Source organism: Taeniopygia guttata, chromosome 1 (genome assembly GCF_048771995.1).
Source record: "Taeniopygia guttata chromosome 1, bTaeGut7.mat, whole genome shotgun sequence".
Taxonomy (NCBI): Eukaryota; Metazoa; Chordata; class Aves; order Passeriformes; family Estrildidae; genus Taeniopygia; species Taeniopygia guttata.
This window is the reverse complement of record NC_133024.1, coordinates 98,769,351-98,797,216: the sequence shown is the minus strand read 5'-3', so window position 1 is coordinate 98,797,216 and position 27,866 is coordinate 98,769,351. Positions and strand designations below refer to the sequence as shown.

Below are 27,866 nucleotides of genomic sequence, written 5' to 3'. Positions count from 1 at the left end.
CTATCTCAGACTAAATGGGGTTTCTTCCTGCCTGGGAGTTAAGGTTCTTGGCTTGGTGTTTCAGTGAAGTTTCTAAATATTTTTACAGCTTATCACCAACCTGTTAAAGGATTGACAGATTCTGAGCTACCAGAGACAGGGGTAGGCTATAGATAAAGTAACCAGCTGTATCATTGACAGCACATTTGGGAAACATTAACCAAAAGTAAAAGCCTTTTATAAGAAGGCCATAAAATGGCAGGAGTAATTATGTTTTTCCAAAGTTAATTATTGACATTTGTTTATTTGGCTTTTTATAAAAAACTTTTTCCTTTCTCTCCTATAATGAATAAAACCCATAAAAGGTCCAGCAAATTGGATTCAGCCTTTCTTCTTCACAGCAGCCATGCTTGAAGGCTGATGAGGCAGAGGCCAACAGAGAATCTTACCTGAGGAAACTTACTTAGTGAAGAGGTTCTCATCCTGAACATGAATATGTTGGTCCACTTCTGGCTTCTCTGCGGCCTGAGTGCTGTTGTGACCCCTCAGGATGTCACACAACAAGCCCAAATATTTTTAGAAGAGTTTAACCGGAGGGCAGAAAATATCAGCTATGAGAACTCCATTGCCTCATGGAACTACAACACCAACATCACTGAGGAGAATGCCAATAAAATGGTGAGTGCTCCATCCTGCATCCTTACTGTTCTCTTAGGAATCTAACACTTTATGGTTTGTTTTGGTTCCACCAAGTTTTTATTAAATGGGAGTGTTACTTTGGTAGCTGTGCTTCATTTTGGGGAGAGTAGAGGAGCTTGCTTTAATGTAGCAATGCTTACTGGACGTGCCTGGGCCACTACCAGCCTCTACAGCCTTGGGTTAGTACCTGGACTGCCTGCACTGCAGAGGGATGTCCAGAAGCTTGACTGTCCCTTCAGGTCACTCCAGTGAGTGGAGGGAAAAGGCAAGGGAGCACTGCATGCTCATCCTGAAAATCTGTGTTGGATGGAGAGAGATGCTTTCTTCTGATGAGTCCAACACCACCAGTGCCTCCTGGTATAGTGTTTCTCTGGGGTTTCCCTTTCCAAGAGCAGCGTTTCCCTTTACTCTTGGAGAGGGCATATCCTGAGGGTGAAGATCCTCTCCAAGGGCCTGGGGTAGGTTCTGTCTGTGGTGCAAGGAAACAGGATTTGAATCTTGCACTCATATGAGCTCAGGTCTCCAACTTTCCTTCCCTAAGACCAGATGAACACTGGGCTTTTTACTAACACACACAGTTGTTTTACTTCTCAGTGACTATGCAAATATTTTCTGGATGCAGGCATTCTGTTACATGTTTGCTGATGGATTTATAGGCCCACACCAGTTACCCAGTGGTGGACATTTCTCCCTGCCCCCATCACTCTTCTCATAGTCAGGGCTGTTGGTAAACTGCCTGGAGTTATTAGACCGGGAAAAATGAAGTGGGATCACAGACTAGCAAATGCCAGCAGTGGAGTTTCTGTTACAGTGGTCTTGTATGTTGGTTTGAAAGTCCATTTCTATTGGCAGGAAGGACCACAGCATTTTTACTTATTCTGTCTTCCAAAACAGTTCTTGCTTCTCAACACCAGCCTCTGTCTGCCCCAGCCCTGGGGGGTCTCTAGGCAAGAACTTGTCAAGAGTCTGGCTGGTTACTGGTATTGCCATGCGACAACTCAGGATCTTGTAAGCTCAAAGCCTTTCAAAATTAACAAAACCACCATGATTTTTGCTTAGTTTTGAAGTGGCATGTTTTGTAAAGTTAATTCAAGCCTTAGAGAAAACAATTCAGAGCATAAAAATGAAGCTGAACATCCTACATCTATTTTTGCCTAATGGCTGAGCTTTCACTTTGTGGTCATATAACTTAATTAAAACATGTTTTAATTATCATATTTCTTAATTAAAGCAAGGAGACTGGTTGCTGGAAGAAATCCTAATGACTAATCATTGTCAATCTGGAATTTTTTCTGAGGCACCAGACACTTAAACTGTAATGTTTCCAAACACATAAAATGAAAGTCCTATATAGTATTTTCAGCATTAATGAGATGATAATAAAATACATGAGGAGATACCAGCAGTAAAACCAATTAGTCTAGTGTTCAGAGAGAACTTTTTCTCTCAATATCTTCAGCAGCGCTGGCAATAAACCCACTGATTCCCCTCCTCCCATTCTGCTGGAGGAGAGTTAATGAATACTGTCCCTTCTGGCTCCTTCACATCCATTTTCCTTGTAAATTGTGTCACAAGCCCTATAACTATTCCTCTGACTTATCAACAAATTCCTCTATTTGTGGAAATATCAGACAGCAAGATAACTGGGCTTTCCCCTGGCTTTTGTAGCCAACGAGCCCCCTCTCCTTCCCTGCCACTCCTGAGGCACCTCCCTGTTCCTGCTCAGGCCAAGGAGCTCAGGAACACATTGGCACAGCCATGCCCTTCTCTGGGTGCTTATCAAGCTCTTTCCCACTGGGCTCTGCAAGCTGCTGAGAAGTGTCAGGACTCTTTGCTCCATGAAGGGGAGAGTTTGGAAAGCCTCCCAGTGATGGCTGCTCGCCTGCAGCCATGGAGGAGATGTGGGGATGGGATTACCGTGGCTTTACATCTGTCACCACCCCTCTGTGCTGGAGCCTGCAGCAGTGGGTGCTGAACCCCTGTCACATTTGGGGCTGAACAACTCAGGCACAGCCCTGCACAAAGTGCTGGTCTTACTGGTGTGTCTGCACAGGGGCGAAGGGTGCCTGAAAGAGCTCCTCAGGCACAATATGACATTTGAGTTCTGAGACCCCTCAGCAGGGAGAGATGGGTGTTACAGGTGCCCCATCCACAACCTGGGAAGCTCTTGCGTAAGCACAATTAAATAAACTCTCCCAAGGACCCAGGTTAATTAGTACTGTTCTTGTTGCCATTTGGAATTGCTGCTGATGTGTTAAAAAGTGTACAAACACATTAGAAAAAGGGGAATAAGACAGTCCCAACTCCAAATCGTGTTCTAATGCTACTACTTTGTGAATGGAAATTTGGGACTTTCACATATCATGGTCTGTAATTGCGGAAGTGTTAAAAGCAATCTCATGCAAAATGTTGAGATTTTGCACACCGCATTTGGTCACTAGTTTAGAGCCTCCTTTGCCCAAATATAATCTTTTATTTGCCAGCATTTCAGAAGAAAGTAATATTTGCCTTATAAACAGACTCAGTATTACTATCTTGGCAGCTGAGTGTTCCTGGTACTGCAGCAGAAATGGGGATTAACATCTGGGTCACAGATCTCTTTGAGCCCTGGCTTATTTCTTCACAGGTGGGTGAAGAAAATGTTCTTTAGAATAGCAGGAGACACAGCAAAGTGATGCTGGATCAATTATAACAACCAAGGTGTCAGTAGACAGTCATTATTTTTGCTGTTCCCAAAGAAAAATGCTTATCTGGATGTGTGAATAAAACAAAGCCAAAAAGCTCTCTAGCTATTTCACAGGGAGGTGCAAGTGCTCAGCCCACAGCCCATGGATGTTCTTCACAAATGAAGTTCTTCCTAGAAGTGATACTTTTGTCCACTGAGTGCATCAGGCCACTCCACTCCCTTGGAGGGATTAATTCAGGTTTGTGTGACCCCCTTGCAGAGCGAGGCGGATGCCAGGTGGTCTGCGTTTTACGAGGAGGCCTCCAGGAATGCCAGCACCTTCCAAGTAGACAGCATTGCAGATGACCCCACCAAGCTCCAGATCCAGATTCTCCAGGAAAGAGGATCATCTGTGCTGTCACCAGAAAAATATAACAGAGTAAGTTGTTGAATGTAGTTCATAATTTTTCGGGGGTGAGTTCATCTGCTTCCCACAGCAGCCTCAAGCCAGGGCATGGTGCTGTCACCACCCTGCTTGTTTTGGGATGATGCAGTGTATGGTATGGAAGTGTACCTGTTCTAGGTGTTCACAGCAATGCAGGACTGTGGGTAGTCTGGCCTAGGAAGCTGGTTGCCATTTCTGTCAGCAGTTTTGCCATGGAATAATTTTCAAACACGCCTTAGAGCAGTCCTTGCACTTATAGCTGGATTAGCCATAAAACTGAGAAAGGACATGTGGTGCTTGGTGAAGTCCAGACCTAGGGCAATGAGCAGAAAGAGATGGGTACAAGGCCATTCAATGAGTCAAAAAAGTGGAGATAGAGGAAGTCTCTCTTTCTCTGAACTTGGTACATTATCACACTGGGAAAAAGAAGAAATATTTCATTGCACTGGGCACCCTAGGTTGCCTGAAAATGGGGAGGGTTCCACAGAAAGATGACGGAAGCCAGCAAGATTTGGCAAGAACCCTAATGAAATTTGACATTTGCACTGACAAATTCACCTAAGAGGCAGGTATATGGATAATGACTGTATGTTAAATTGGAGTGAGCAGCTATACAAACTCAAAAGGGATCTATAACCAAACACTTGAGAATTAAATTACGTTCCCTTTGCTGAAGATCAAATTGAAACATAGCACTGAATCATGGGTACCTACAGTCCAGGACCCTACAGTCCTAATTACAGAAGAATCTTGAGATTTGTCTGCTAAGGTCAGCATTGCTAATCACCATGCAAGGGAAGAAGCTGATTGGCTGGATCTCTTGTTTGATCCAAATAAGATGTGTTTCTGAAAAACAGATTATGTTGCTGGCAGTTCATGCAAACATATATTTATTTTGGATCACAACAGTGCACTAATGGTAATGTTGTTTCTGTTGAGGAGATATGTTCTTCAGTACCCTCCCTGTTTAGACACTTAGGATTTCCTAGATAATTGCCTTTGGGGCTGAAGGTGTTGATTCATGTTTGAAAAGTGACTTTTTTATACAGTCTGTTGAGGTTCCATAAGAATATCTAAGTATTCTTCACTGACACAAAAATTTGCCTGGGCATTGATTTATTTTAATGCTGACAGAGGTAAAAGTTTGAGGTACTCACTAATTGCCCTTCTCAGTGACAGCTCTTCAAAGTTCTGATTTAAACCTCTAAGTGAGAAATTTCATAGTCCTAAAGGGAAAGCTAAAAGTGGTACATGTTATCCTTGAGACATGAAGATGTAGAAACATTAAAAAATATTTAAACCAAAGCTACATAGCATAGGTTCTGAGATAGAGCTGAATGATTTCAGGTGCATTTTGGCCTTCAGCTGGCCCAAGACATGAGCCACGGCTTCTCTGTGATGGAGTCCAAGCAGATCCATGCAATCAATGTGATGTGATGAGATGTGAACACCCACAGGCAACAATCAGCCTGGCAGCACCTGCCAAAGGGGCCCTTTTGGCTGACACTCTAAGCCACAAATCCCTGCAAAGTTTATGTGTGTTCATGCTTATGGAAGCACATTGATAACTTTATTTTTATATTGCTGTGTATTGACAGCTCTCTCATGACAGTCAGTGCTCATTGAATCCAGAGCTCTGTCTGACTGATATTAAGAACCTGTAGGTTATATCATATATTTGGGAGATTATCTGTCTTTTCCAGCTAGATCTGGTTCAGTAATGCATTTAGGCAAATTCTTTCATTAATCTCTCCTGAGCTCAAACATCTGCTTAAATATTAAGCTGGTGGGTGAAGTGTTGATTCTAGCTTTTAAGGAATTAGCATAATTGGCTGTTATTTTGCACAGAGCGGGTTTCTAACAGGCTGTCTTGCATCTAACTTGCAGCTGGGCACTGTGCTAAATACAATGAGTACCATCTACAGCACTGGGACCGTCTGTAAAATCAACAATCCATCGGAGTGTTTGGTGCTGGAGCCAGGTATGACACCAACCACTGCCTCTACCGTGTTCTTCACCCTGAGGATGCCAAAAGAGAAAGCCAAAGGGTGGCTCCTGACTGCAAAAGAACAGGCTGTAATTTCAACAGATATTTTCTGCTATCTAAAGCTTAGTCATAATTTAATTGCACCTTGCAGTTCAGGCGTCTCCACTAGACCTTTTGCCCACGAGACATACTATCTTTTGTTTGTGGTAAAAAATTTTTTGGCAGGGCTGCTCAGCTTGTTTGGAAGCCTGCCTATCACCTGGGGTTTGCCTATATCACAGAAAATCTATTTTTTATTCCTTGTCTTCAGTCATGTTGGACTTAATGTTGTATTGAGGCCAGTCCTGAGAATTATATCAACTTAAGGGAAGCTAATGTGGAGAGAGCATTTAAGAGACTATGAGTCTATGGATGTGCTCCATGCTTCTTAAAGACAAGAGGAAAACCTTAAATTAGGAAAGGATGCAATGAAATAATGGTATCTTTCAGTACAGAAAATACAAAGTGTTTTCTTCTCTGTTCATGAATTTCTTTCACTTTGGTTTGTCTGTTATAAAAGAAAAATTCTGCTTTTTCAAAGCCTAGTACTTACTTTTTTGTTCTGACAGGTCTGGATGCTATTATGTCTGGCAGCACTGATTATTATGAGAGACTGTGGGCCTGGGAAGGCTGGAGAGCTGATGTTGGCAGAATGATGAGACCATTATATGAAGAGTATGTTGAACTTGAAAATGAGGTTGCAAGGCTTAATGGTAAGTAAATTTCCTTTTTGTTCCTTATTTTTTTCCCCTTCTGGTGTCCAGAAGCTAGTAAACGTCCTGCAGTCTTACCCAATTTCCCCAGGAATTCAAAACACATACATAATTTGCACATTATTTGCTCTTGGTGTGCATGTCTCACAGTAAGAGGCAATTCAGACAACTTCCATTGACCTGTTCAGAGGTTTCTTCCCAGCCTGAGACAAGAAGCACCTTTTTGTTGGCACCCTTCCTTGTTGGCACTTTTCCCAAAGGCCATAATGCATCAGTGCCCCTCATTACATAGCACCCAGAACTGCACCATTTGTGATTTATGGACAAGCACACTCCATTTAAGCAGCTTCTGAGTGTTGCTGAGTTTTGGCAACATCTCCTCTTTCCTATGGGCCTTGACCTTCTTTGAGCAGCCACAGTCATTGGCACTTCTATAAGCATTATTCCCTAGCTGGAATGATCAGATTTGGTAGGCCTGGGACAGCAGGTGCAGCTGGGTGTTCAAAAAGGATTTTGTGCTAAGGGAAGTGTGCTTCCAGTCTGAGATCTCCACACAAATCATATGGAACTGTCTTTTCAAGGAACAGTAGCAGCTGCCTTCTAATTTTCTTTTGGGGCCTTCTAAGGTAGCTTGTGAAGTAGCTACATCATCTGTCTCTTGGCCAGACTGCAGCTGTATCACCTGCTTTCCCCTCCTCCTTGTTTTGCAAAAACTGTCAGGCTGGAGCTGGGTAAGAAAATATGGCCCAATTAGTAAGACAGGGAAAAAAGCCAAACATTCAGAAGTGGTCATTATGGCATTCCTCCTTCCCACTAAGGATGAGATTTCAGCTAGGAGCCAATTCTACTCCAGGCTTGATGGAGCTCAGTGGACTGGAAGATGTAATGGAACTGGGAGCTGAATTTCCCTTCTGGTATCTGCATGTGTCCTGGTGGTTTAGTTTCTGGAAGAGGGGCCCGTTTTCAGTGTTCACCAGTTTATGCCTTCTGTGAGAACCTGTTAGTGTCCAGCCTGAGCAGAGACTGCTGTCCCAGGAGCTCCAGCCAGCATTCCTGATTTCATTTGACCTCCATCTCCAGACAGAATGACCCTAACTAGCAGATAACCATGACATCAATTTCTGAATTTCTTGGAAATCTCCCATACCTTCATGTTCATGACAGGGACACTCAGGGAGGCTTTTTCCTCTCTGCTAAACCCAAACTATCTAGAATTGTGCTGCTTTGGGGAAGGCTGCATGTCTGCATGGGATCTGCAGGGAGCTGCAGTTCTCCTGCAGACCTAAGCAGTGCCACATGTGGTGTCCTCATGTGATGCGTCCATACTTTACAGGTTATTCTGACTACGGAGACTACTGGAGAGCAAATTATGAAGCAAAGTCTCCAGAAAATTACAAATACAGCCGTGACCAGCTGATCAAAGATGTGGAGAAGACATTTGAGCAGGTAGAGGCAGGAAGAGCTCTCATCTGGGTTGCAGGGTTGTGTTTTGAAGTGGTGGGCTCACATGCTGATGTTATAAAAGAAGATGAAACCTGCTTTAAACTGGCTGATCTCAGTCTACCTGGGTTTAACAGAAGCAGATGTGAGGAGACACACATGACTTTTCTACTTCTGTAGCTGTTCAAGGACCATCTTGGTCCCCAAAGGCTGGGAAAGAGGGATCTCTGCAGGTCCATGTCTCTCCTTCAGGTAGGGTCCATGGGGTAGAGGGCATCCTTGATACTCCAGCTCAAAAGTTAGCAATGCTCCCTCACTCATACCTGAGCAGGACTTCTGTGGCTGGAATCTGGACTCAATGCCTGAACCCTGAGGCAGGGGGCAAAGACAAGCTGCAGGTTTGAGGGGCAGTTACCTGCCAGGGGCTTTTTGTCAGAGAGAGCTTCAACGCTCTCTGTTTAGGAGCAATGAGAGGAGTAGAGCAAAGTGAAAAATAAAAATTGTTTCCTTCTCCTCCTCTGCCTCCAGATAAAACCTCTGTACGAGCAGCTGCATGCCTACGTGAGACACAAGCTGGGACAAGTGTATGGCCCCAAGCTCATCAGCTCCACAGGAGGCCTCCCTGCTCACTTGCTGGGTATGTCAATGCATCCATAGTGTGCAGGCCTGACTTTATACACAGGACAGTCACCTTCAAGGGACATAGGTGGAAAGTAATGTGACTGTTTAATCAGGATATTACCAAAAAAGTTACGGATAAAAGAAGGGTAGAGGAGAAACGCGTAAATTCCTAGCAGAGGTGACACAAGTGCTTAGCAGCAGTGGCAGGAAGGGAAGGCAGGTATGCTCATCCTCACCAAACCTCACATAGCACAAAATTCTAGCACTTGGCTGGGATATTTCCCTCCCCTCTGTAGCACTTGTCTTCCTCAGAAATGAGAGTTTCAGAAATACTTGTTTTTCCTTTCAGATTTTACTCTAAGATCCCACATGTTATAACGTGGCTTTCAAATCATGCAGCATTAAGCTGCTATAAGTGTTGTGCACCTGAACATGGCACAACAATCATGTGGACTAAAAAAAAAGGATATTCAGTTTTCATACACCTTTAGGAATGTCATCAGTCCTGAAACTGTATTATCCAAGAATTGCTGATATTGGGTAATAAAAAGATCCTTGATCTGAGTTTGACCTATGCATGACCTTCTAGAACTGCTCCCCTACACATCTGGATCAGGCCTGGTTAGATGAATAGGAGTCCCTGTTTTTGGCACTGCACAATTTATAGACCTGTCTGACACCTTTGAGAATACATAATAAATAATTTAAAGTATTTCTTTATTTCTCTCTTTTTCTGAAGGTGATATGTGGGGTAGATTCTGGACAAATCTGTATGCCTTGACTGTTCCCTTTCCAGCCAAACCAAACATTGATGTAACTTCTGCAATGGTTGAAAAGGTAAGACATGCCTTTATGCAATATGCATTATGTAGCAAATCTAGAGGGTATAAAAATTATGCTATACATAAAACATATCAGCTGCTCTCTAGAAATCCATGGCTGCCCTCAGGCAGACACACTGCCAACAAAGTGTTGCTTTTTGCATCCATTTTTGTTTTCCACTTTTAAGTGTTTATGCATTTTCCCCTGTACCTATCCCTTTAGCTGTTCTCTGTTTTCCTCCACCCTCTTTGACCCTCTTAATCTTGTCTCCAAGTCTATTTTCCCCAGAGACACTTATCTATTAAGAGATATATTTTGTACTTATAAATATTCCAGGACTCCTGGAGTGGCTGGTATCAAATATGACCTTTGCCAGTCATTACCATAATCAAATAGTTTGTATATCACAGTTTTGTTTTTGTCAGTCTTGTTTATTTGGAAACAGCTACAGAAACTGCAGTGCTGCCTGTTATCTCTTGATAACTGCATAGCAGCATAAGGTCTGTGTTTGAGATCTGTAGAGCTAACAGCTGTGCCACCACCTTTACCAGACCAGGAACATGGAGGAAGATAATTCCCTCTAGTCTTGCCAAAGCCTTACTCCTTTTTTAAACTAAAGGGAATTTGATGGAACTAGATGGAATTTGATTTCTGAAATGCAATTATTCACCTGACATCTACTCTCCTCTCTTAGGCAGCACTCCATGAAAATGTTATGCTGGTAAGAGAAGGAGTAGTTGAATTTGATTCCTTAGCAGTTTGCACAAGCCTGCATTATTCTCACTTCTGTTTTACATTACTGACCCACTTGTAGTCATAAATTTGTGTCTGCTGAAGTGCCACTGCAAGAAGACAAGCATTATTTACATAGCCTTTGAGCAATGGGTGGGCTCATCTTTGGTGGATGTGCCCCATTTGGGATTTTCATCCAAATGAGCTGTTTGCCACCCAGGTCTCTGTGAGAGCTCATCGCAGTAAATGCAGAGCTCCTGCTGGGAAGAATAATAAACCTGCTGAATGGCAAAATTATCCTGAACATAACCATGCAGTTTTAATCTGATAAGCAACTCCCATAGATACATTTGCCAGGTTTTATGGCTCTGGCTGAAATCTCTCATGCTCATCTGCTGGGAATGTAGCTCCACTTCCTCAGATGTGTTGTCCCCAGGTTGACTGAAGTGACTGAAGGGTTGAATCACAGATCTGACATACAGGAATGCATTTTTTGTCTTACTTTATATTTTATTGAGAGCTCCTCTGGTCTGGGTCAGGTGCTATCTGCTGAACCTCTGTGTGCAGAAACCTATTTTGTTTGCAGGGAAAACACTTAATTCCAGTTCCCAGCAGAATTCACAGAAGTGCCAACACTACTGACTTACTCTCAATAGGCCAGGTGCAGGTGTGAAGCTCCTGGGAAATAAATATGAAGTCAGCTGCCCCATATCCAGCAGAGCACTGGGAACAGGCTGCATGCAGAAGCAGAGGTTAATGGTGGCATTGTCTCTTTTAGAAATGGGATGAAATTAAAATATTCAAGTCTGCTGAGGCCTTCTTTGTTTCCATTGGCCTCAATAACATGACTGACGGGTTCTGGGAAAACTCCATGCTCACAGAGCCGACTGACAACAGGAAGGTTGTCTGCCATCCTACAGCATGGGACCTGGGCAAAAATGATTACAGGTACTGAAATTGCTATGACCCCTTTTTGTACTGCTTCCTAGAACAAATGTATTTTCACTAGAGGTGCACCGTGCTGTCTGAAGTTATAATTTCTCCTTTGTTTTTTTTTTTTTTTTGTGGCTGAAAAGAGGGAGAAGGAACACAAGAGAGCAGGGATCCTGTGGGACTGTAAACCTTTCTGTATAAATTTTCCTGTGAAGATCTACTCAAATTTACTAATAGATCTACTCAAGATCTACTCACAAATTTAAGCTGAGAAGTGATTAATATTTTTATGAATTAGAGAAATAGTGGCTATGTTCTAGGGCTTAATGAATAAGCAGAAATGCAGGTGGATACCAGTGAGATTTGCAGACAACTGCACATTTTGCAGCAATGGCAGTGGGTCTCTGGGTAGCAAGGGAAAATCTCCTGAGAGTCCACTGTCTATCTTTAGCAAAGTTATCCAGTTTTGTGAAAATCCATCAGTCTCTTCCATACTTGGGAAAGAAGCGGGACAGCAAGTTCCCACACAATGGAGACTTCTCACAGAAATTCTGACCCCTCTTGCAGTTCCCACAGTTACCCAGAGAAAGAAGCTGCTGCACAGCTGAGCCTTAGTGAAGCACAGCAGTGTCCCATCTCAGCAGTCTGGGGAAGGTGAAAAGAAACCCTCTTTGGAAGACATTCCTTTAGTAAATAGTAAATCCTACATGAGGATGGAGTAGCAGGAGTCACCAACACACAGTGTTTTATACATTACTCTTTTACTAAGATTGGTGGTGGTTACTCATTCCCACACATACAGTGAGTTTATTGCCAGGTTTTAAGGAACAGCTGTCCTCACAAAACAGCAGTTTTCTCTTACTGCCTGGACAATTTCAAGGTGACTGAAGGTGTTTTGCTGAGTTCCCCATTGCTGTAGCAGAAGGATCTGCACTGCATACCAGGATGTGGCTGCCCAGGTTTTGAAAAGGGCACTCACAAGCTCTGGAGGGGCTGTGGCAAATGGCTGTCAGCCTTTCTCTGGGCTACTCTCTCTCTGACCACAGACACTTTTTTCTGGTGTGTAGGATCAAGATGTGCACCAAAGTGACCATGGATGACTTCCTGGCGGCACACCACGAGATGGGCCACATTGAGTATGACATGGCGTACGCGGGGCAGCCCTACCTGCTGAGGAGCGGCGCCAACGAGGGCTTCCACGAAGCTGTGGGTGAAATTATGTCACTTTCTGTAGCCACGCCTCAGCACTTGAAATCTCTTAATCTCCTAGAGCCAACTTTCCAAGATGATGAAGGTAAATAAATGCATAAATATTATGCATTTATGTGAAAGCACTTTCTAGCCTTATTTTGTGGCAGAATATTGTGCCTGCAAACCCAGCAATCAACCGACAGGCTTCTGAAAATCTTACTCCTCTAATTTACCAGAATTTTTTTCCCCCCAAATCACATTGTGAAGCAAGGATCACTGCTTTAAAATGCTGTTACATAATTTAAAAAGAAATAGCTAGCACTTCACTACCGTCAGAATTGAACAACTCATCCTTAAATATTCACAGTTCATTTAGATGAGTCTCCAACACTCTTTTCAATCTCTGTTGCATGAATCCATACATATCTCTATCAAGATCTGTATTTAGCAGTTCAAATGAAACTGAAACCTTGAGATTTACATCTCCCACTTCAGTGAATATTGAGTGACAACAGAGGTAGACTCTCATTATAATGCAGTTCATCTGGGTTCTGAGCACTGCCTTAGATGGATGAAGATGCACATTTTATACATTTTGAGATGTCTTCAGCCCAAAATTCCTCAGAGACTGGAATGGTTCTCAGTGATGGGCAACTAAATGTAAATGTCAAAGGACTAGGTTATTTAACAGTTTGGGGGAAAGAGAGACAAAACAGCGTACACTTTGTAAATGATCTTATCTCATTTTTTGTCAGTAGTATTCTTCTTTCCATTTTTTCTTTAGTGAAAATCTGTAATTCAGACAAGATGTAAACATTAGCTGTTAAAGGAAACCACTTTAGCCATCTAATCAGATACTAATTGCTACCATAACCATTATCTTAACTGCTTCTCTCTTCAGAAACTGAAATCAACTTTCTGCTCAAACAAGCACTAACGATTGTTGGAACAATGCCTTTTACTTACATGCTGGAGAAGTGGAGGTGGATGGTGTTTAAGGGTGAGATTACACAGCAGGAATGGACCAAACGGTGGTGGGAGATGAAGTAAGTTTGAGAAACAAAGGGGATTTTTTTCATATGACCCTGCAAACTCAACCCTATTTACTTAACATACTGGGGTATTTGTGCCCCTATAGGACAGGATCTGTGTCTGGGTGTTTCTGTAAATACCAGTAGACTGCTAGATAGAAATACCCAGCTTGGTGCAGACAATGTCTCATAATGTTTCATGTCAGCTCCTGATAAAGACAGCCCATGGCCTTTGCATGGCCCATTCCAGATCAATATTACTGTCCCCCTGAGACATTCCCCAAGACATCTTCACAGCAAAAGTACAGCCCTTCTCTAAGCCTCGTTGGTCACATGCTCCAGTTTGCTCCCCACATCCTTAAGGACGAGTGGAAAGTGAAGTTCATTGTACTTGCCAGCCAGAGAAGCATGCATATCTCAATCCACCAAGTCTTTGAGCACACTCCTCTGCTTTGTGTTTCCTTCCCACCATATAGTGCTTTTGGAGGCAAATTGTCTGAAAGATTTCAGACTGAATATTTCCTTCCTTGTGTACTGAGATACCTCCTTTCTCAGTACATAAAATACAGTTCCCTCGGCAAGTAACAGCTAGAGGTGCCTTTTCAGATTATGCCCATCAATCAGTCTATTTTCAGCACCTTGGAGCACAAGATTAAAAATAAATATGATTCAGACTCAAGTTTGTAATTCCCCAGGTTGGTTTTAATATGAGGGCAGAAAAATGCAAAGAAACCAAAGAAGCCCCACGCTGAAAATGGAGCCTGAACTCTAACATGAACATGAACAGCAAACCTCCATCAGCAAACACAATCTATAATAAAAGTTGATATATGCAAGCCTCCTGACCCACTGTAAAAATCAATCAGCTTCAATGTATTCAAAAGTAGCAGAGATGTCAGAGAAAGAGAATGACAAATTGTTCAGGGAAGCTTATCACATCTCTTGCAGTGGCACTGCAAAGCCTCTACTTGAAATACAGGTTTATGAAAAATATTTCCATGGAAGCTTATTACCATTTTCAGAACTAAAGGCATGGGTTTGTTTCTGAGAAAAGACAGTCTCAGGAGAGGAAAATAAAGAGAAAGCTTATCTCCAGCCCAGTGGCGCAGGAGGCCATAACCTTTTGGGTTGCCCAGTCTCTGCATGCCCTTGCCCAGAACAAAATACAAGTCTCTAAACTCGGGATGGCCCAGGGCATGAGGTGGTTTGTGTGAATCTCATGTCTTGCAGATTATTTTATACCACTAATTGATCCCTGCACACCCTGCCATCATACAAATGTCTTCCTTGCATTATGAGTTTCCAAATAGCTTCCTGTCTGTGGTCTCCAGCTGTGGAGCAGAACTTGCTTGGGGATACTGGGAGCTGTATGGAATTATTCTGTTTGCAAGTGAGAGGTGTCCATATGTATCAGACAAAACAGAAGAAAAGCTGAGTCAAATTACCTTTGCTTATTGTCTATAAGCAGAAACCCTGTGTTATTCCTTCATCTCCAGGAGAGCCATAGTGGGTGTTGTGGAACCAGTCCCTCATGACGAAACCTACTGCGACGCTGCCACGCTGTTTCACGTGGCCAGTGATTACTCCTTCATAAGGTAGTGCAGTGTTTAATTCATGACTTAAGTTTTGTCTACAGAACAAGCCCCAGCTACCTAAAACATCTGCTGGAGAGTCTCAGGACCCAATCTTATTTTGTTTAAAGCCCAGACTGAAGGTTGGTGATTTCAATGGGAGTGTTTCTCCGCACATCAGGGGTTGTTCCATAATAATCTCTAAGCAGCGAGGAGGCTGCTGACCTTCTTGCTGAACAGGAAAGATTCATGCTGCCATCAAACCAGCAGGAGCACTTCTGTATGAGGTGTTTGCCTCCTGGGGGATCACTGTGCCCCATGCCATTTGGGCCATGAACATGCAGCCCTGGATATCCACTGTGTCCCAGCTACCTCATTTTAGAGGGCTCAGGCAGAGAGCTGGACCTTAAAACCTCTACCCTCTCCTAATTTATGTGTCCTAATTTAGATCTGGGGCTCTTCTAGTCCACTTGATCTTGGCATGTTGCTAGATTTGAGTTAGCCTAGCCTGTAAGTATCAGCTGGCCTCTCTCCCTGCACTGCAGTCTCCCAAGCAGGAGTGACAGCTGATGCAGCAGAGCTTTTCAAAGGCCAAAGGCTTGCAGGTTTCCTTGACAGACAGCTAATAAAACCTGTGCCTCTCTTTTCCTTGCCCTTCCTTCAGGTATTACACCCGCACCATCTATCAGTTCCAGTTTCAGGAGGCACTTTGCAAGGCAGCTAACCATACTGGCCCTCTTCACAAATGTGACATTAGCAACTCCACTGAAGCCGGGCAGAAACTCAGGTAACAAAGCAAATTTCTCACATACAATAAATCAGAATGTAATAAAGCTTCTGGAGTAAATGAGGTTGTATCAAGAATAAACCTAGCTTGGAAATTTAGCCTATACCTGCTCAATTAATTTTGACAATTTGACTAAATTTACGTGCAATAAGGTTCTATACATCACAGGTTTAATTACTTGTTTGTGGGAATAAAATAGTTTTCATTAATAGGAATAATTAGAGAAAGGAGTGAATTCAGAAGCAAAGAAGAACACCTTTATACTGATCACAGAGTGTCTTTCTCATCTAGATGGACCATGGCAATAATATATTACTTCTTGTTCCACATACACAGACAAATGCTGGAATTAGGGAGATCCAAGCCCTGGACTCAAGCACTGGAAAGTGTAACAGGAGAAAAATACATGAATGCAGCTCCCTTGCTCCACTACTTTGAACCTTTATATGAGTGGCTGAAAAGAAACAATTCTGGCAGATTCGTTGGCTGGAAAACAGACTGGACACCATGTACGTATGGCTTTTGGGTTATTTAAGGGCATGAGTTCTTCTTCACAACCCTTGGGTAGCAAAGTGCCTTTCTCTTGTAGCTGTTGGAGGTGATTCTGCCTAGAAATGCAGGATTATAGGAAATAATCACCAAGCTGTAAGTTTTACTCACAGGAAAAAAGACTGGCCAGAGCGGGAGAAGTCAGCATGAGTGTTTGTCAGAGCCCCACCCAGTTCTCAGAAATGGAGGTGTCTGTTTTTTCATGATGGCAGCACTCAGAGTGTGGGATGGCTCTACACAGAAGGAAGAAAGATTCAGAAGCTTGGTCTTATGTGGTGCTTTCCTGAGAGCAGTGTGCCTGTATTGCAGAGCTGGGAGCCACTGCTCCAGGGGGCCAGGTGTAGGGGCAAACCAGTACAAAAATAATTACTGCTGTGGTTTTGCTGACATGTGTTAGTCAAAGAGGGGAGCTCAAGGGGAGGAAAACGAGGAGACTGTGGAAAAATGCACTTTTCATTGTGACACTGAGTGATGAACAAGCCGGGTTATCTTTGTGTAATCATTGCTGGCACTGGAGAGCCTCGTAACTCTTACAGCCCTGTGCCAGTCACTAACCAGGCACCAGCATCTGCACCTAAGCTGCTCATTCCCAGTGATGGGAGAGAGGAATTTTCCTTCTATCTGCTACAAAACCGGACTTGGGAACTGACAGCTTAGATGGGTGTGTTTGCAGTAGAGGTGACTGAAGGGAAACAAAATCAATCCCACCAAGCTCTCCAAGGGGAGCAAGGAAACCTGTAAGGAAGCTTTAGCCACCTCAGCATTTCCCAGGAAACTTTTGTTGCAGCAGCTCTAACGTGGCCCTTGTTTCTTTCTGAACCAGATTCTAGCGATGCCATCAAAGTGCGCATCAGCCTGAAGTCAGCTCTGGGGGACCAGGCGGTGAGTGTGTTTGTGCTGTGGCACCCTTCTTACTGCTTGGGCAACAGAGCTGTTGTGGTAATGGCTCAGGAAATGAGTCAGGCTATGGCTGATCTTTGTGTCTGAAGGGTGGCATCGGCTCAGGTGAAGGGTTATCACATATATGATGTCTTGTCTAAGTTTGTGGTCAAGGCCGCCTCTAAAATTAGTGGAGGATCTTCTGAGTGAGCCCAGTTTAGGAAAGGTGTCTCAGCTAGATGAGTTATTAGTCTGTAGAGATGCCAATCACTATTTTTCGCCTCCTACAGAAAAGGCCTGGAGGGCTAACACAGAGGAACCTGTGTACATGAAAATGGCTGTATTTTCCCCAGATTTGCTGATGTCTCCACTTAAAGCTTCTACCTGATTTCTTCTAATTGCCATTAGCATGGCTATGGTGGCCACCTTCGGAAGTTATTAGAGCGGCTAACTTTACATTTAAAAGCAGGCTCATGGATCCCACTTAAATGCTCTTGATTTCAAACTAAAAGACATCTGTTAGAATTTCACTGTAGCTTTTTGCTTGGCTGTTTACAGTAATATTTCCAGGCCCTGATATGTTCAGCTGCCTCCCTGCCCTCCTATCCTGAAAGCAGAGACAGCTTTGTTATTGAGATTTCAGGGGACAGTGCAGTACAGCTGCTTCTGTTTCAGATGAGACGAAGGGCTTTCATTCCCAAGAGCTTGTCTGCTTTCCCCAATTATACCAGCTGGTCCAATAAAATGTATTACAGCAATGAAAAAAATCTCATCAAAGCCGAAGATGGCTTTTACGATTTTAAACAGAGCATTGGCTTAGCCCATCTGCTTAACCCCGGCTGAAAATTCACTTCTTATTCTATCTCTTCCTCTTTATGCTAATCTCATGGAGGCAGTGTAGAAGGTTTAAGTGCAGACACTTCATTTCTGTTAATAGCCATTTTCACCTTGCAGGACATCAGTAATTTTCCAAGAATGAGGATGTCATCAGGCAGGTCATTTAGACCTGCTTGTTGGAGCCTATTGCACTAGCAAGGACACAAACCATGGGCTCATTTTTCATATGAATTGATGCTCTTGCTTCTATCACTCTCTCACACGCAAGCCTCACTGGAGTTTTATTGCTTCCTAGACTGCCTAGTCGAGTTAGATACAATTCAAAACTGATATCAACAGCATAAAAAGGTTCCATATTACAACACATTTATTAGTCATTATGGTTAATGTTTAGCTTAATATCATTTTTATGACTGCCTTTAGCCATCATAGTCTTTTGTTGTGCAATTGAGCAGCTGTAAAACAATCTCATACAGATTACTTAATTTGAATTATTGTGTGGACAGTAGGTTCCTAAGCTCTGAAGAGCAAGCCATACATTTTCCTCTCAAAACCAGTTCACATCACCAACTTGCAAGAAAGCTTTTCTATTCGGTTGCTTTCTTCCTCCCCACAAATGTCCCTTTGCTGAGCCCCCAGGGAATGGCTGAATGCTGGTATGGCAGCAGCAGGTAATGGTACATGCATGAACTGGCATAGAGAAAAGCCAGGGGGAATTTCAGGCAGAATCTCAGCCCAGCTACACAGAGCAATGTGTTTTGGGTGCTTTGCAGGGCTCACAGTGCACAGAAGCTGTGGGCCCCCTGCAATTGTTTGTTTAAGGTGTATTTTGAGTTGCTCTGCCCTGACAAAACAGCACAAAGCCCTCTGAATATGCCAGCAAACAGTTTTGCATTTGTGCTTAGCTCTGGAGAGAGCAGGCAGGGAGAGATTCCTGTTCTGGGGCTCAGGTACAGCTGTGCTGGGAGCCAGGGCAGCTGGAGCTCACACAGGCTGTGACTCAGCCCCGGCTGGGACCAGCAGGGATGTTTCAATAGCCCCAAGTTCTGGCAAATTAAGCATCCAGACTCTCACATGGGCTTTACGCCAGCTGTACCAGAGCGTGCAATTACCCTGCTAATTGTTTTCAGGCTGATGAGATTAGAGCTGCAGCCGCAGCATTGCTGGATCACCAGTGCAGCTGATGAGGCTGAAACACCCACAGCTTTGCTTCAGCTGGGGCTTTAGGAAAGTGCCCACACGAGGGAAACTGCTACAGGATGCCCACTGAATCCCTTGGGGTCTGTCATATTTAAAATAAATGGTTCCTGGAGTACCAGCCCCTGACTGCCACTTGAAAACCAGACCCCTCTCCAAAAATGAATTCAAAATTCTCTACCAGGTTGATGCCATATGTATGATCCCATTGTAAAGGGCTGTCACACCAGACAGTGTTAGAGAATGGAGAGCTGTCAGCCTGCAGGCATTTAGATGTATTTGACAATGAAAAATCCTTTTTGAATCAGAGGCCACACTTACACTGTCTTTCAAATCACATATGGGATCTTGGAGTGAGCACACTGTCACAGAGCAGAAGTGCTTGGCAGAGTTCATTTCTCTCTGAAGGCAAAGCAGCTTCTGTAAGGCACAGTGTAGGGTGGTGCCTGAGACGCCTGGGGAAGCCATGTGGGAGGGAGGTCATGACTCAAGCACAGATCAGAAGCCAGCCAGGTACTTCCCGCCCACACAGCCAGTAATAGTATTTATAAAGGCAATTGAGAGGCATACTGGCAATTAAAAAGACAAAGTATAAGCTATAGAAATGAGGAAATGATTAAAAAGTTAACATGCTAAGTACAGAAAGCATCAGTAGAAGAATTAAGCTCAATTAAATACTGGTTAAAAAAAAAAAAAAAAGCAGCACTGCAAGCCTCAAGATGTTGGGCATAAATAGAGAATTGAGAAACCCCAACAATAGCCTCTTAGCTGTGACAGTGAACAGTGCCAGCTGCTGGAGGCAGCAGCAGTAACAAGAGGTGCTTCAGTGCAGGGCTGTGCCAGCAGGAGAAAGCCAGGGGCATTTGCCTTGCAAAGGGAACTCAGCCTCAGCCTTTCCTGGTGGGAACAGCCAGGGCTGGCACAGCCCCTGCCCTCCAGGTGCCCTGGGACTGCCCTGATTGCCGTGGCTTTGGGTACCTGTGCCTTTCCTGGGACCTGGTCCAGAATGGACTGACACCAGTGGGTTCTTTCTGCCCTTTCCTGCCCTTTATTAATAGAATGGGGATTCTTTAGGTTGTGAGGGACCTTTAAAGATAAGCTGGCCCAACCCTGCTGCAGTGGGCAGGGACATCTTCAGCTAGATCAAGTTGCTGTAAGCCTCACCCAGCTTGACCTTGAATGTTTCCAGAAACATTCAAGTGTATCCACCATCTCTCTGGGCAATGCCTCACCAATGCCTCACCACATTAAAGAATTTCTTCCTAGTAACTGATCTAAATAAACTCTCTTTTAGTTTAAAATAATTAATCCTTGTCCTATTGCAACAGACCCAGCAAAACAGTTTATCCCTGAATCCCTTGTCTTCCTCATAGATATTTATACATCTCTCTCATTTTATGTCAGTGTCAAGAGATGGACACATTTGAAAAATGTAGCTAGGTTTTATAAAGCCTGTTACAGCAGAGCTGCCTTCTACCACACCTTCCTGGATAATGCTCAAGAAAGTCAAGAGCTGACTTTCTGTCATTGACAGCATTTATGGGCTTTCCTGCCCAGGTGCCATAAACACAATCAAATCTATGCCTGGGTGGAATAAAAAGGTATTGCCACAGAGTTCAGCTTGGAATTTTCCCTTCGTGCACACATGCTATTTCACAACAGACCAGGCTGCTTTATCACCTCCTGTGGTGTTTTTTGCCCCCTGTACAGCTCTTGGTTCCTGCTCCAGAGAAGCTGTTTTTGTCTTCCACTGCAAATAACTTTGGACTCATAAGGAGGCCAGGAGAAGCGTGCACACAGGCAATATATTTTTTTAATATCACCCATTTATTCTCCAGGGATAAAAAACAAATATGTGCTTGCTGCAGAAGTACTGATGCAAAGAGTTTTTTACCAAAACAGACCATGAACAAGAACCCGAGCTCATCAAGCAAATAAATTAGCCACCTTCACACAACAACTCTACCACAAAGGTTCTTCTCCTTAATAGAACAGCTCTGCAAAAAAAAAAAAAAAAAAAAAAAAAAAAAAAAAAAAAAAAAGTGATTAAAACAAGATCTAAGTCATTAAATCTTTAAACTTCAAAGAGAATTTACAATATTTAATTGGAATAGCCTTGCTGATGCCTTTTTTCCTTGTAAAACAGAGAGATGTGCTGGGACTGCAGCATCTTCAGCAGGCCCACATAAAGGTGCCAGAGATTGCAGAGGAACAGCATGACGTCTGGCAGCAGGGATACCTCCTTGGTTATTCTTCTCCACAGTACCCAGATAACAGATTTAAAGGGTTTGGGTTGGTTTCTGGTGTACTATCATGGCACAAATAAGTAATACTGAAGTGCATGCCAAGCATTACAGTTGCTATTTCTTTTTAGAACAATTTCTTAATGTCCCTGATGTCTTGCCATCTCTGAGGAAATTCTCTTGTTCTGTTTCTGCAGTATGAATGGGATGAAAGTGAGCTCTTCTTGTTCAAGTCATCTGTCGCCTATGCCATGAGAAAATACTTTGCAGAGGTGAAGAAACAGAAAGCTGCCTTCGAGTGAGTGGCTTGCCTAATTGTGCCAGCTATGCCTGCATTGCTTCTGCTCAGCTAATGGCATGAACTGGTGGGATTAATTGTGCCTTCTGTCAAATGTGAGGTGACAGAAACAATGTCAAACATCAGCTGTTTGTAAAAGGCAAGATGACAGCTTGGGTATGTGATCTTTCCCCTCAGGAGCCTGAAGTTAGGGAATAATGTGCTAAAGTTAGGTAAAAGGCTTTGTCTCCTGCAGCTCGTTAGAGATGGAGATGAACCTTGACAATTTGTGCCTGACATGTATATAGAAATATCAGGGAAGGTAGACTGATTAGAAATAAACATTTCTAGTAATGTATGTGTATTATACTGAATTTCCAAGAGGTTTGGGGCTAAGGGAAAGTAAATGTGTTGACTACAGAGCACTAGAATTTGGTACACTTACTAATCTTATCTAAGTTCAGTTACAAGTATAAAATCTTTCACCTGAAAGTGATTTTGGTAAGAAAAACAACCCTTTTGATTAAGTATCTTCAATAATGTTCAGAAGCTATCTACTCAAGCTATTGCATATTACTTTATAGAACAACAGCCATGTAATATCTAGAATCTACTCTAGAAAAATAAGGAAGAAAGCTTTTTTTTCCACTTTGTACTTCATAAATCACCTCATTCAGGAGATCAGCCCCAAACACTCTCTGTTCTGCAAGTGATTATGTGCTATGGAAAATTACATTAAGACTTGTCTTAGGTATGAGGGAGACTTTCCAGCTTAAGTTACAAATTAGCACATAGAGAAAGGAATTCTGGCAGGAAAATAGATTTCACTTCCCAGCTGATTTCACTATGACCCCAGTGTAAACTCAACCCCTGGCAATGCCAATCAAACACAACTGTTCACTGGCCCAGACTAAAAGCTAAATGTCATCTCAACAATGAAAATAACCTTTTTCATGTTTCTCCTTCAGCATTAAAGACATTCATGTTGGGGAAGAGACACAAAGGATCTCTTTCTATATTACTGTCAGCATGCCAGGTAATATCAGCGATATTGTGCCCAAAGCTGATGTGGAAAATGCCATCAGGTGAGATTTTGCTTTCTGGGGAAAAAAATCAACAACCAACCAAATGGAAAGTTGGAAGGGAAAGCAGTGCTTAAGTCAGCTGAAGCAGAAGCAGTGAAAAGAAAGTAAAAAAAATGGAAGTAGTGGGATGAGAGATACTAGGATGAAAACTATTATGACAGAAAGAAAACAGTCCATCTATCAGATGGTATCTTGGACAACAGCCAAAGTAAAATGCTTCAGGGGGTTGCCAAAACACATCTCATTGCATCATACCTTGCCAGCAGATCTAATTGTTCAGACTTTAACAGGAACTATTGTATACCCTGAAATACAGAATACAGTAATGATGTGTGCATGCACACATGTTCTTCCTCTCAGTTTTGAAAAGTCAGTGCAAGAATTATTGTTAACAAGGACTTCAGAATAATGGTGTACTAGAAAGACAGCCAGATGTATCTGATGATATAGGTCAGAGCAGGAGCTAGTTCCCACTTACAGGTCAATGAACAGCTCTTTTACAGTGTGGTGTGACAGCACTGTAAGTCATTGCTATAAAAATGATAAGTAAAACTGCAGCTCTGCAGAAGATCATGGGTAATGTGCAGTGGGAAATGAAGAGGACACAAATCTAAAAGCAGCATCAACCTGAGATGGAGTTGAAGAAGTGAGATAAGTTGATGAACTAAGGGAGAAGAATATGGCTGTGAAAGTAACTCTTGGGTTAGCACTCAGTAGCAGATGTGGAAGTTTAACGAAAAACAAGGCACAGATGATACACCAGGGCAGAGAGAAACACACTAATCAAAATTGTGTAAGATTGTAGGAGAGAAACAGATAAGATGTCAAAGCTGTGGCTTTATGTGGAGTAAATAAGCAACTTTTCAATAGACAAGAAATGGTAAAGAGAATGAAGGGTAAAATACAGAGAGAGAAGGAGATCAGAAAGTTCATTTAATAAATGTTAAGATTGAGTTTAAGAGTCCGTACGGTTCTGAACATGTCAGTTAAGCTGCAATAGGTTAAGGGTTTTAGTCTCTATGGTTGTTACTCGCATGCCAGAAGGAAACTGGGTTTAGCAGTACTTCCTCTGCAGCCTTTTTAACTGAGATGTTCAGGGGAACCTTGCTATGCTGAAGATTTATGAAAAACTGAAAACTGTTCCTTTCCTTCCAATAAGTGTGTGCACTCTTTGAATTTGCATTTGATGGCAGGATGTCTCGAGGACGAATGAATGAGGCTTTCAGACTCGATGACAGTACGCTGGAGTTTGTGGGAATACTTCCAACCCTGGCTGCACCTTATGAACCACCAGTAACCATCTGGTTAATTGTATTTGGGGTGGTCATTAGTCTGGTTGTCATTGGAATTATTGCGTTGATCGTCACTGGGCTGAGAGATCGCAAAAAGTGAGTAATATTTTTTGATACTATGATCATGACTACTGGAAGATGTCCCGATAATTGAATCATCAGGATTTTTTACAGATTAGGCTGCAGTTTACTTGAAGCAAGTAAAGGAATGAAAGCCTGTTATCTCTTTCCTATCAACAGTGATAGCTAAAGGTTCATCTCCCTGTCTCCCTGTACATGACAGCTTTGGCAGCTTAATGCAATTTCCCCATCACCATCAGTTTAACCATCGCTTTAGTCACAGGGAGCTGCAGGGTGCCAAGGAGGAGGGGGTGTCCTGCTGGGAACATGGTGCCTTCTCCAACAGCAGAGTTGTCCACATTCATCAGCACCTGCAGTTTTCTATAATGTGATTGTAGGCTGTACAGTAATGGCATTTTTTAAAATATTACTGCATTAACAAATATAGCTTGGTTGGTTTTCTATGTCCCTCCACTAACAGGGTTTCTAAGATCATAGGAGATATGCTACAGTTCTTCTTAAACCTAACTCAATTTCTTTTATATCAATATTTCCAGTTAAACACAGTATTATTTACAGTCAGGGATTCTGAGGATCCAGAAGGACTTGGATCAGAACAGGGACCTTCTAATATAAAATGAATTTTGTTACAGGAGAGCAAGAGAAAGCAGAGGTGCAGCAGGATCAAATTGTGAAGAGGTGAATCCTTATGGTGAAGAGGGAAGAAGCAACCTGGGCTTTGAGCCAGCTGAAGATACACAAACATCATTTTAAGAGGTGTGGGTACACTAAGGGCTTCTTTTTTTTTTTTTTTTTCGTTTCACTTTTAACAATAGTACCTAGCAAAGGAGCAAAACACTATGGATGTCATCGAACAATGTCTTCTGGTTGACCATTAATCTACTGGTTCATGGCCAATAGCAACTAAATCTGCTGTTTATGTGGTAATTAGAAAACATGCCTGGCTTATCTGTGAATTATGTGTATAACATTACACACCATTTGTTCTGCTTTTCATGTGTGTGCTGCATCCAGCTTCTGTTTCTTGTGTAATGAGATACAAAAGCTTGGAAAAATACAGTTGTATACAGATCAAGACACACAAAACAATAACTCATGTACTCCTGAAGAACATCTTGATCTTTCCAGATGGAGATCTCAAAAGTATTTGTAAAAGACAGTGATGAAAAAACCCTTGACTATCACTAAGGAAGAACCTTAGTGATAAAGAACTCAATTTGATGTGAGATAACTGCAATTTTTGCACCTTCAAGAAATCTGTATCAATGTAAAATGGACGCTGGATGAAGACTAACAAGCACTGGAAGTTTATTAGAAAATTATAACATAAGTTATTTTTCTAACTGCTTGATAAGTATTGTAGAGACTAAATAGCCCATGCTCCCTCAAAAAAAAAAAAAAAAAAATCCCTTTTATGTTGACATTAAAAATGGAAACTTCCTTAATACTAAATGATCAAATTGGTTTTGGTTATTTTTCCCTATACCTTGGCCATTGCCTCCACTATTACAAATGCTGTATTACAAATGCTGCATGCAACAAATATAATTGTGCTATTACATGCAAGGAGCAGTAGATTGAGGCTTGGAAAATTCTTGTTGCACTTGAGAATCAAAATCTGTTCACCTGGAGGATAGAGCAGCACTGGACCAAGTTGCCTGTTCTGTACTCTGGGAGAGGATGTGGGACCTTCACCTTTAGGAATGTTCAGAGATCAGGCAGGTGAAGGTATGGATGATGGAGCAGTGGAGATAATCCCACTCTGATGGAGAAGTTTGGCTAGATGACCTCCAGAGGACCCTTGCAGCCAGATTTTCTATGATTCTGAGTCTTGCAGGTCCCCCACCACAGCTGCAACCATGCCTGTGGTTTTTTTTTGGTTTTTTTTGGTTTTTTTTTTTCCTTTATACACCCAGTCACTGAAAACCACAAGGTTTTCTGATAGTCAGTCCTGGATTGCCAAAGAGCCAACAAAGAGCCAATAGCAAACATGATTCTGCATGAAAAATGTTCAGAAAATGCATGGCCTCTTAAAATCAAGGGCCTCCAAAATGACCACAATCTGTAGAAAACAGCCAAACATATCTGAAAAGTACATCTGGGCTCTACAGGTTCACAAAACACTGTTATAATGCTCCATATTAATTTCCTATTTAAGAGGTGAGACCCTTAAATGAAGAAGTTCAAAATGGTAAGCAGATGATACTAATTAATGGCAAGCTAGACACTAATGCAAAGGAAAGAAAATACTTTTTTAAAAGGCCAGTTCCATCAGGGAAAGGGCAAGCAGACATCACTTGCACTCTTACCAGCATCACATGCTGGACTAGCTCAGATATGGTGAGAGAGAAAAAGATTTACTTCAGAAATGACTTCATTTTAAAACCTCTTTATTCATATTAGATCAGCATTTTACAACTGTTAGTGTCTAAGTTTAGATGCCTCTGTTATGTCTCTTCAGATGTATCTGTATTTCAAGACTTGCTGAAGTTAGCACTAATTTTTGTAGTGCTGTGCACATTTGAAAGCTGGGTGCTCCCATTTAAGCACTTACATCAGAAGCCAAATTTCAATGCCTTAGCATTAAATTATTTGGCTAAGCAATTATATTGTTAGCATTTTCATTTATCTTCAAGTTTTTGCTTCTCAAGTATTATAGAGATCAGCAAATTTACCATTTACTGTTGCAATGGCTATAGAATTCTGCATAAAACATTTTCTTTATTTCTACCTGTTATTGCAGGAAGCAAAAACTCTCTTCTAGATGCCTTATATGTTGTTAAATTGAAAATATCCTAAATATGCAGCTTAGAATGAATTCCAAATCAAATATGCACCCTGAGGGCCAAATCTAGAGTCAATAATACTGGTGAAAAAACAGATATAATATTTTACCTGTAGTAATTTCTAAGTAATTGAAAGTGAGACTGTATCTATTTATGTTGCTGTCACTTGCAGTAGTTCTAAGTTTGAATTTGGGTGTCAGCTTCAAGTGATTATGAAGAAAAAACACATCCAGATGAGTTATGATAATCAGAAAACCTACCTAGCATATATTTCCCTGTTTACATTTCCAGTTAAAGCCAAATAATGACAGTTTGGAGGCACTAAAGGAGTGCACATAATTGGTATATATATCTCAGTGTCTGAGAAGTCTTTTGAAAAAAACGCTAACAAAATAAATTATATTCTTCCACAGTAGCCTTCCAAATTCTGTCACCCACAAAGTGTCAGAAACGCTTTCTCCATATGCTTCTAGGTCAACTCCCTGATTAAATAAGAATAACACTAAAATATAGAATAATAAGGTTGGCTAATGTCAAGGATATTTCAGGTTCAGCTCTTGTATAGCAGACAGGTGATGTGGAGCCAGAATGCACAGTCATCTGTTTCTGAATCTCATTTTTCAAGCTCTGTTGCCTTCTCTCAATGCCTCAAAAGAATGGTAACAGCTGATAGAAGTCAGGGTGCTGTTATGGCAGCTAAATGAAGCCAAGATGATAGGTATAGTTATTTAATTTTAAAATAATTCAGAAATTGTAATTTGCATTCTTTTTTTTTTTTTTATTTTAACATGCAGAAATTCATAGATAGTGTACAGAAATTTAGTACAAATTTCTGTATGCTAAAATAAAGTTGCAGGAGGTAAAGAAAATTTAACTTATCTGTCTTACATTGTGAGTTTAATCTTCTTTCTTTGCATTAATATATCCTCTAAGTCACTTTACTCATTTTACTGACAATTATATTAAAAAACCCAAGAGAACATCA

The 27,866-nt window shown here is 42.0% G+C and overlaps 1 protein-coding gene across 1 annotated transcript; it reads left to right on the top strand.

Moving 5' to 3' along the window:
- Positions 1 to 309: 309 nt before the first annotated feature.
- On the top strand, positions 310 to 27,866 carry ACE2 (angiotensin converting enzyme 2). Its single transcript, XM_002194267.6, has 18 exons — positions 310 to 657; positions 3,624 to 3,782; positions 5,676 to 5,769; positions 6,384 to 6,527; positions 7,861 to 7,973; positions 8,496 to 8,604; positions 9,328 to 9,425; positions 10,921 to 11,090; positions 12,143 to 12,369; positions 13,168 to 13,312; positions 14,794 to 14,892; positions 15,533 to 15,655; positions 15,992 to 16,164; positions 17,028 to 17,086; positions 21,558 to 21,658; positions 22,606 to 22,722; positions 23,916 to 24,110; positions 24,728 to 27,866. Exons 1-18 carry the CDS (start codon positions 469 to 471, stop codon positions 24,846 to 24,848), a joined length of 2,436 nt encoding a protein of 811 aa, XP_002194303.6. The 5' UTR covers positions 310 to 468; the 3' UTR covers positions 24,849 to 27,866.

Bases quoted from the DNA above. Each gene is read 5' to 3' on its own strand.
- ACE2 (XM_002194267.6), top strand. From the start codon at position 469: ATGAATATGTTGGTCCACTTCTGGCTTCTCTGCGGCCTGAGTGCTGTT. The intron at 658-3,623 runs GTGAGTGCTCCA...ACCCCCTTGCAG, and splicing joins AGGAGAATGCCAATAAAATG to AGCGAGGCGGATGCCAGGTG. The intron at 14,893-15,532 runs GTAGTGCAGTGT...CCCTTCCTTCAG, and splicing joins AGTGATTACTCCTTCATAAG to GTATTACACCCGCACCATCT.